Source organism: Ambystoma mexicanum, chromosome 9 (assembly GCF_040938575.1).
Source record: "Ambystoma mexicanum isolate Mex_15411 chromosome 9, UKY_AmexF1_1, whole genome shotgun sequence".
NCBI classification, from domain to species: domain Eukaryota; kingdom Metazoa; phylum Chordata; class Amphibia; order Caudata; family Ambystomatidae; genus Ambystoma; species Ambystoma mexicanum.
In genome coordinates, this window is record NC_090931.1 from 1,551,332,627 (window position 1) to 1,551,342,813 (window position 10,187).

The 10,187-nt window shown below is 50.1% G+C and overlaps 1 protein-coding gene across 1 annotated transcript in view; it reads right to left on the reverse strand.

Annotated features, from left to right (window-relative positions):
* The window catches only part of LOC138489501 (zinc finger protein 345-like), a 131,020-nt gene extending 121,971 nt beyond the window's left edge, over positions 1 to 9,049 (reverse strand). Inside the window, exons 1-2 of the mRNA XM_069617243.1 lie at positions 8,727 to 9,049; positions 3,696 to 3,822 (exon numbers count right to left, since the gene is read on the reverse strand). Coding sequence (XP_069473344.1) covers positions 3,696 to 3,822; positions 8,727 to 8,825 — 226 coding nt within the window. The 5' untranslated portion in view covers positions 8,826 to 9,049. The remainder of the gene's footprint in view (positions 1 to 3,695; positions 3,823 to 8,726) is intronic.
* Positions 9,050 to 10,187: the final 1,138 nt, after the last annotated feature.

Below are 10,187 nucleotides of genomic sequence, written 5' to 3' on the forward strand. Positions count from 1 at the left end.
GGATGCAGAGGCACGCCACGCACTGCACTAGGTGAAAGCAGCAAACCTAGTGTAAGGATGCAGAGGCACGCCACGCACTGCACTAGGTGAAAGCAGCAAACTTAGTGTAAGGAGAATCAGTTTTGCTGGCTTTGAGACAGAGGTCATTAGCAGTGCACCAGGCCTGGGTGGCAGAGAGGCAGTCAGGGATGAAAGAGGGTGCAATGGCCTCAGTGGGAAATTTGAAAGAAGTTGCGTATAGTCAGCGTAGCATTGGGAGTTGGGGGAGAAGGAGGAAAGGAGTAGTGAAGCAGACAAAGGTATACGTTAAAGAGCCAGGACGAAAGAATGGAACCCTGGGGACACCACAGGTGGTGGAAGTAGGGGAGGAGAAAGGTCCCAGAAAGTTTCAATTAGGAAGGAAGTGAGCCAGTCCAGTGCCCGCTCCGAGATGCCAAGGGTGTAATGGAGCCTTTCTATGAGAATAGAATGGTTCCCTAATCATTCGCCATGAGGAACACCTCTCCCGGCAGGCGCCTGGCTCCTGTACTCCATGCAGATAAGAATCAGTCAGTGCTTTTTCATGCTGGAACTGAAATGTTTTCTTTCTGAAGTGCATGTACTCTCACCTCGGAAAGATATTTTGTTCTTAGGTCCGAGGGCCCTCTCCAGGACAAGGGGGGGCGGGGCCACCCGCACCACAAGGTCTGCAGGGGACCCTGCTTGACCAGTGTTGCAGTAGCAAATTGAATCACCCCACGCTTGTGACCCAAAAGGCACAGTTCTGTTCTCATTGCAAGGACTATATAAAAGCTTGATGGTGAGCACCCACATGGAGATCATTTCCACCAACGTCAACATACGCGAGCACAGGCTACCAGTGCCACCGAATCGAGAAGGACAAAACCAGGAGCTGGAGGCGCACTGCAAGCCAGAGGCCACCACAGACTTGGAACAGAGCGGAGGCCGCCCAGGTAATCTGTACTTACCTCATGGAGAACCGCTGCTCGGTTACCCAACAAGGACTTGGATACTTGCAGAGCGGGCTGCCATTCCAGCAACACGACAGCCCTGTGCAGAGAAAAGGGGCAGGGTTTAACCCGCAATTTTAAACATTCTGCAAGACATATCCCCTCCCAGGTGGGGAATACAGGACCACAACCAGAGTATAGCGAGGGGGGGTAGAGGAAACTCCATGAAGCAGGAAGTGGGTTACTCCGGTGAGGTGTCAGACCTAGGGAGCAGCAGTAGGAAGGATGGTAGAGTGGACTGTGGAGAGAATGTTCAGGGAGTGCAAGCGTTGATAGGGTGCATGAAAGAGTGGAAAAGGGTTTTAGGAGAGAAGTGTAGGAGTGAATGTAAAGTGAAAAGGGGTGTCCGATTGGAAAGGTGGGTGGCGGATGGAGCTGTAGCATCAGGGAGAGTAGTAACATTACAGGGTGGAGGCGAGGCTTAGCAGGGACAGACGTTAGAAAGCATGGAATAGAAGCAGTGAAGGAGGGTGGAGTCAGATAGGATGAGAGTAGGAGAAAACACTAGGAAGTTTAGTTTAGGTGCACAACAGAAAAGAGCAGAGTCAGGAGAGTGTCTGTAAGGCAGAACCCTTAACCTCAAGAGTGTAGGGACAGTCTATGAAGTACCCAAGATAGAGAAGGTGTTCTGCCTAGACAGTAGGGCGGAACCTCCAGGGGATACTAACCTGGGGAGTCAGGACACTTGGGGAGAGGGAGGTGGGAAGAAACTGACTTTGGGGCCTTGAAAATCCTAAAAAGAAAAAGGTCTTAAACCATCTGTGACAGGACAGATTCATGCAGTAAGCACAGTACTGGGAGATGTGACATAAGCATAGAGTAAGGGACGTACTGGGTATACACCATCTCCATGGAGTAAGCCGCATAATGGGGAATGTGACTCTATGGAGTAAGGGAACCACTGGGGAATGTAGTATAGCTCCACATAGAAAGGACAGTACCGGGAACGCACAGCAGCTCAAATTAATGAGGTCCAGTTTAATGTAGTAAGATCTGTACTGGGTATGTGGCACAGATCCATGGAGTAAGGGGAAAACTGGGGAACATGTCACAGCTTCATTTAGCAAGAACAGTTTGGGGGAATGTGTCGGAACTAAATGGATAGGACGTACTGGGAAATGTGACCATTTCATGTAGTAAGAAATGTACTGAGGAACGCAACAATGATCCATGCTTTAAGGGCACTGCTGAGTAATAAGGCACAAAGTAGAATGAACATTACTAGAAAGGACGTGTGGCCAGGGACTCGTTACCAGAAAGGACGTGTGGCCAGGGACTCGTTACCAGAAAGGACGTGTGGCCAGGGACTCGTTACCAGAAAGGACGTGTGGCCAGGGACTCGTTACCAGAAAGGACGTGTGGCCAGGGACTCGTTACCAGAAAGGACGTGTGGCCAGGGACTCGTTACCAGAAAGGACGTGTGGCCAGGGACTCGTTACCAGAAAGGACGTGTGGCCAGGGACTCGTTACCAGAAAGGACGTGTGGCCAGGGACTCGTTACAGACAGCACATGCTTCAAGGATTTTAACAAAAGCCGAAATGTTGATGTTATGGCAAAATGTCCTCTCAGCTACTGTTGGTGAACACATTCGGCTTGCTACTTCAATATCTAACCACTGACGACCTTCTTTGCAACATTTTAACATCTTTGCCGTGTCATAACATTAGATTTATCCAAATCAAGCCACCCCTTCCATACACAGAACAACAGAGCACTGCTCCAGTCAAGCAGACCTGGGAACCATCGAACGGGGACGTTTTTAGGGATTCTTTTCAGGTTTGCTTTGGCTCCATTATTCAGTCGCTTGGGAGGCCGCTGCAGGGCTTTCAGCTTGCACACAATACTGACACAGTCACTCCCTATGCACTGCTCAGTCGCAGCAGTCATGGGTACACGTTCGTGGATGTCTGAATACATTTCAAATAAACATTTGATTTGATAGATGCCGGCTTTCACCCTGAGCAGTTGTCATAGATAATGCCTGCTTTAGTCTGATAAGCAGATGCTTGAGAGCTGCTGCTGAGGCAATGAGGCTCCAGGAAGCTGAGCTGTGCACACGACTGAAGATAGTACTAGGTTTCATGCTGGATGAAATAAGCTCCAGGAAATGCAAATACAGTAGCTTTGTGTAAGTGAAAACAATGTATACGGTCATCGTAAGAGGCCTCGTTACAAATTAGTGATTTGCTTTAAGTACGTGTGTTCGGTCTAGGTTTGTGGAGTATAAGGGGACTACCTCACACATTAAGGTTGATTGAGTGTTAGTAAATATTAGAGGATACAATTATACACACTTGTCCAAGTTTTGAAGGGGTGTTCTGTGTAACGTCCTTGCAAATATGAGCGATTTTGTATGTGCTTCTAGCAGTCCCCTCATATCAAAACAGCTGACAATAGAAAGTCCTTCTGGTGTTAGCTAGATTACTCTATCACAACAAACCTTGCTGCCCAAGAATGGGCAGTGCACTGCCCCTGCAGTGGGGTACAGCCTCTGGCTAAACAGGGTTCAATGAAAAGCAAAACACGCACACAGGTCCCCCTGCACCCAAACAGACAATATTGCAATTATTTAAGATACACAGAACAAGAACTAAAAAGGTGGAAACTATTCTGTGAGCATAAAATAAGGCAGCAATTTCAAAGATCTTAAAACCTCTTTCTAGATATAATGGGTGTAACTTTACCCAGAGAGAGCAGCGCTTGGTGAACTTCCTTCATCACATTCCTGTAAAGTTCCTTCTGCCACTCCTTCAAAATCTCCCACTCCTCTTCAGAGAAACATGAAGGAACATCATAGAAGGTGACCTGCGCCTGGAAATGAACATGTGACATCAATTATTCACCAATTCCTTTCAGTGAAAGTGCACAATGAATGCCCATTCATTTTCAATAAACTGGATCTGCCTCTGCTTCTACCTTCCTCCAAGATGTCCGCCGCCTTTCCCGACCCTGCGGGCGCCCGCTATGTTGCCTGGTTTGCTTGGAGGCACTTCCCAGGATCTTACAGCCTGATTGGCTGTTGCCACCAGCAAGTGCAGCGGCCTGGCTGAACAGTGAGGCGAAGCTGTGCATTTTTAAGGGCCTCGCTTCAAGGGCCTACACTGTCTTCTCCCTGTCCTTTCCCAGAACGCCGACTCTCAACCGAGGCCCGTCATACCTACACTCATGACACCATCGTGCATTCAGGTAAGAGGTTGCTCTATTCGTTTACAATCACCCCTTGGGTCCATCCTGAAGCCACGCCTCATGGTCTCCCCTCTGCAAGACGGATACTCACCTGCCGTATCCAAACTATGCCGGCACAAACATTACCTGTCTCAACCTCACCATCACCCTTGAACTAACTTCAACCGCTTGTCCAGTCATTACACTTATTGCCACTTAAGACGCCTTGATGCCTCTACTTCATTTGCACCTCTAATAGTTCACCTATAAGAGGAGACGTATTCATTTTTGTACGGTACCTGGGACATTGACACTATATGTACCTGATGTAGCTCCCCCATATTGGGAGGGGGTTGGGGTGGGGGAACTCTCCATTTGTATTTTGCAACGGGCTGCTGCCACCCTGTAACATGGGGCTGTGCAACATGTCTCTGCCAACCTATTTTGACTTTGTCATCTGTATGCTGCGGCCAACCTGCCAAAAGGGTTAGGCTGTTTGTTTATATTTGCAAGCACTTAAGTAACCAAACAAACCACACCCCTTTACCTGGGGTTATGTAACATGTATGCATGTCGTCACAATGCACTTTGTAACTAAGTAAGTCTTCTTGTACAGTGCCACGATGCTGGAGGGCTGTTGTATTTCCATTTATAGAGCGCACATTTTTTTTAAAAATAAAAATATTCAGGGCAAAGGTGGGAGTATTTTTGCCCCTCTAGTGAAAATCAAAAGTTGGCACCATAACTGCCATCAGCACAACAGAAGCATTTGTGATCATGTAGTATGACAAGCATACAACATCTTTATAAACAGGTGGGTGGCTCCTTTTCCTCTTCCGCCATTCCCACAAGCTTGCCAACAATGCGCAGCTCTTTGGACACACGCTGCTAACTGACGAGCAGATGCCGAAGCTAGCTGCCACGAGCCTAATCTACTCGTCTGGCACAGTGGGCATTCCCGCCAATACATTGGGACACCTCAAGAATGTGCATATGAATACCACGTGCACTGCTTGACTCACCATTTTCTCACGTGCCACGTGTACCTACTGCCCCCACCACTCTACTACCACCAAGGGCATCACCAGCGCTCACTGCAACAAAAATAAAAAACATTTTTTAAAAAAAGGAATAAAAAAGGGACTCATACTAGCCGGTACACGGTTACCGCAACAGCGGCACTCACAATGAGTGTACCGGCCACACCTGTGCCGCAACCTCCTACAAGGTCCACAGGCACCACATAGCTCATGCCACCCCCATTCACCATGACCCTGCAGGCTGACAAAGGCCCGAGGTGGGTGGAATGGCTAGAGGACTTTAATCACTTTATTAAGGCGACTGGTGAAGAAAACTCACCAAACTTACAAAACATGTTCGTCAATATTGCTGGTAGTGAAGTAAAGACGCTCATCAAGGCCATCCCCCCGCAGGAGCATCCAGAATTTGCATCATAGTTAACTGTCCTCAACAAAAGACTTGTAATTTGAGCCCAATCGTGATTACAAGCGGTACATGTTCAATCAGTGCACCCAAAGGGGGGAAGAAACAGTGGACGAGTTCTTCACTCACCTTAGAATCAAAGGTGCACACTGCCAATTTCACGCTTTTTCGCTTGGACGAAGCAAAACGGCTGAGGGTGGATCAAAGGGTGCCTGTCCCAAACACTGAAGCAACAGCTCCTCTCCACAGTCAGTGAGATGGCTAGGATTTTTGAAAGGGTGGACGTCCAAGCAACTCAGATGCCGGCGGCACCACCCCCCCAACATGACAAGAGCGAACTCATCGCAGTGGTTCAGCCGGCCAGTTAACGACCCGGGGACAGGAGTACCAGAGGAGGGTACCCGACAGGCCCCAGGATGCAGAGTCAGTGCTACCACTGCGGGATGGTGTTCCTCCATTCAGGGACGTGCCCCTCTCTCTCCCAGAGATGCGGCAACTGTAACAGAGAGGGCCACTTTCCGTCGGTCTGCATAAAAGGAAGGCAGTATAGGACATCGGTTCCCGTAGAACCCGACATACCAGATGCGTCCCTACCAACAGGGGCCGAGACGATACATACGAGTGGTGGAAGACCATTACCCAGAAGACGACCCCCAAGACTTTGAAGCATACAAACAAAGACCGCATATCAGGGATGAGTATGACAGACCACCTCAACCACACCAAAGTCAATATCTGACAGTGATACACGGACCCGCATATGAAGGCGACAACTACGACCAGTATGCTCAACATGAATATGTTAATCTCATCCTAGACGACAGAAGCGCCCATGACACCTGTCAAAATAGGTGGCAAACAATTCTGTTTCCTGGTCGACTCCAGGGCCACCATTAACATTACAGGGGGAAAGAAATTCCTACAGATACCAGACTGGTTTTCAGTGGGGAGCAGACTCTCCTCTCCACCTGACACTTTGGGCACATTACCACAGTCATCCATGTGATTCAAAGCCCAACCAAAGGGCGATGCTTACTGAGCTTCCACACAGCTTCCTGGCTGGGACTCATTGACATACATGTCCACGAAGGGGACACTATACAATTGACTGTTTTCAAGTGGCCGGAAAAAACTTGTCTGCGCGATGAGGAATGAACATGCGACACACCCTGACAGCCCTTTCCATGGTCCCGCTCCTCTGCTATATCTGACACGCTCGATGTTCTTGCCCCCGGCATCAGGATCCCCCTGAAATCGAAAGCCAAGTGCAACTCCTGGTATGACTCAGACCTCGTCACTCCTAAACCCAAGTGCAGGGTGGCTGAGAGGAAATGCATACTTCATCTACATCCTCTGACAAACTGGCCTGCCGTCTGCTCCAAAGGCAATACCGGCTCTCTGTTCGCACTAAGAAGAGAGCTCACACACTGCAATCTGCAAGGAACTGGCCAATCCTGCTGCAGTCTCTACCTCTCCTGTCCCTTCCCAGGCCCTCTGCACAGCACTGGCTTCTCATTTCATCGCTAAAACTCAGGACATCCTGTCCTCTCTCTCCCCCCCCTTACTCTCTGCGCTTCCTCTGGCCCTTCTTCGACCCCCTCTCCTCCCTCCTCCTCTGCCTTTCTCCTGTTCTCCCCAGATGAGGTTTCCAGACAAGTCCGATCTATGAAAGTCGTCAACAGGTTCTTCCCTGTTCCTCCAAAACCCATCAAGGACCACATTGACTCCCTGGCTCCTGCCCTGGCTGATTGCAACCACTCCTTCGCCACCGGACTCTTCCCCTCCCCCGTGAAGCATTCCCTTGTGCACCCTCTTAAGAAACCCTCTGCTGACCCTTCCTGCCCGGCTAACTATCGCCCAATCTCCACCACTCCTTTCCTGGGCAACTCCTGGAAAAGCTGGCAATCTCCCAGCTTAATCTTCACACTGAATCTGTTGGTTGTCTCCATGACCATCGGACTGGTTTCAGAGCTGCCAGAAGTATGGAAACTGCTCTCCTGAACACCCGTGAAGACCTGCTCTCCAACACCCCGTGTCCTCATCTTGCTTGATATCTCTTCTGCCTTCGATACAGTCAACCATGCCATCCTGCTCAACCGTCTGTGGTAACATGCGGATCACGGGCCAGGCCCTGGCGTGGCTGACTTATTTTCTCTCTGATCGACCCTCCCAGGTTCAACTCAGGTCCTTCCTCTCCTCCATCTCTACCTGTGGTGTTTCCCAGGGATCTAATCTCTCCCTGGCTGTTCAACCAATACCTGGCACTTCTTGCCCACCGCATTGCTGCACTCTCCCCCAACTTCCAGTGCTACTATACAGAAGGCGGATGTGGGCAGGGCCTCAAATTGCCCGATGTAGGCTGTTGACCAACACTGATGTTGCGGGCGGGGGTAGGAGTGAGTTAGCCAAAGAGCAGAACATTTTCCCCAGAGCCACTATGGACTTTGAGGACCCACAAGCAAGAGAACTACCTTGGTGGGATCAGAACGACCGGAGTACATTAAGCAAGCAGTATTGGTTGCAGCAGCAAAATAGTCTAGTTAGAGCAGCTAATGTAGAAGTGCTCTTACCCCCGCCTGCCTGAAACGAGAAAACTGGGCAAAAGATTAAGCAAAGGATTTACAGGGTTTCAACGATAGGCAGTCAAGACATTTAGAGTCACCAACATTATGTGCAGGAGGTATGCCAAGTTGAATATAACAACTAATCTTGCTTTACTTGAAGGCTTAAGGCTGCAGCATTGTGAGGGGAGCCGAGATTTGGGGGGCACCCAGGGGTATAAATCCCCACCATAGAATAGCGGGCACACAAGCTGATCAGATTGAGAAGTAGGAATACATAAAGTGGTGTGCCAGAGGTCACCCGCACAGCCATGCAGAGGAACAAGGAGGCGGGCAGAACAAACAAGGATGACAAAGAGCTCCTGGAACAACAAGTCAGCTGCTGGCTGGTAGTGAAATGCAAATGGCGTTTACTTCTGTTGATACGTTCATAGAAGTGTAAATAAATCTGCATCCTTTAACTCGACATAAGCCCATCTGGAGTCCCTCCTTGATTGCTGAAGAGGGCCAGAGCCTGATGCAAGGAGTCCAGCTGGTGCCACTCACCCAATCTGCCCCCTGTGCAGGCATCTGGTCTTGGGCACTTTGGAAGGGTTTCTCCGCCGGGAGGTGGGGGCCCTTTCTCCCCGGCCAGCTCGGGTGCATTCCTGCAGTTGGGTGGGTTTCTCGGCGGGGGCCCTGTATGGAGGGAGCCCTGCAGCTAGGAGAGAGATGAGGGGTCCCCGGCCGTGATATTATGAGCCAGGGGTCGGGTCAGGTCAGGTGGCGGCGCAGGTGAGGCACCGCTCCCCACAGATGCTGCTGAAGACCAGGGCGGCCATCTTGACTTCTCCTTAAATCCTGCGTCGCTCAACGCCGCCTCCTTAACGGGCCAATCACAGCGGAGCGCGCGAGAGAGACGCGTCTTCTGTGCGCGCATGCTCATAACGGAGCCAGCGAATAGCGCCGCGCATGCGCGCACTCGCACAGCTACAGCGGCACCGGCCTATTTCCCCTCGAGCGACCCTCGGGCCACCGCGAGGAAATGATCGTCTTGCCCGTTTCCTCGCCATGGCTCGTATGATTCCCCACACCCGAGCAGAAGTAGCACTCTGAGTAGCCACTGGAGAACTACTCTGGTGTAAACATGGATGCAACCCCCGAGCTGTATGCCCCGCCCATAGCCACACAAGACTCCGCCCACATGTCAAACAGTTCAACTATTGAATGTGTGATCAGCTGTGTGCAAGCATCAAATGATACTGTGCCCTCAAAAAACTCATGTACCAGTTCTGCAGGGCCCTTTTGCACCTGGAAACCTTGCACTACTCCAGATAGAGACGTTTTTGCTCACATGTGTTGGCAGCTCTTCTCCGCTGCAGGCAAGGGGGCCTCCAGGCATCAGGCACCCACACACCATTCCCTTCCAAGACGGCCTTCCAGCCTCTTTAAGTTGATTCTGGGAATATACCCCTAGTTCGCCGTTATAACTACACGACTATGAGTCCCAGAATGCAAAGTTAAAAAAGGCCTGGACACTCTTTACTCTGAATGGTTGGCTTGGGCACCAATGAAAAAGTGGCCCACTGTTGCAAATGCAATTCAATCCTTTTGTGATGGACTGTTTAAGTAGTACCCCACAGGGAGTTTTGGGAAAAAATGTGATGCAAATTGTGCATTTTAAAGATATTTATTCAGCAATGCTGGTCAAAACGACTAACCGTACGTTGAAGTAACTCATCAACCCGGTGTAACGTCACTTTTTGCTACCTGTCAGAAAATCCTACCAATAGGAAAAAGTGACGGGGTAGGAAAATCTGACAGCCTAGCCTGTCATTTTTTCCTACCCGTCAGAAAATCCTACTGAGAGCAGGCATTGGGCAACCCACCCAGGGGTAGGAAAAAGTGACGGGGTTGGAAAATCTGACAGCCTAGCCTGTCATTTTTTCCTACCCGTCAGAAAATCCTACCGAGAGCAGGCATTGGGCAACCCACCCAGGGGTAGGAAAAAGTGACGGGGTAGGAAAA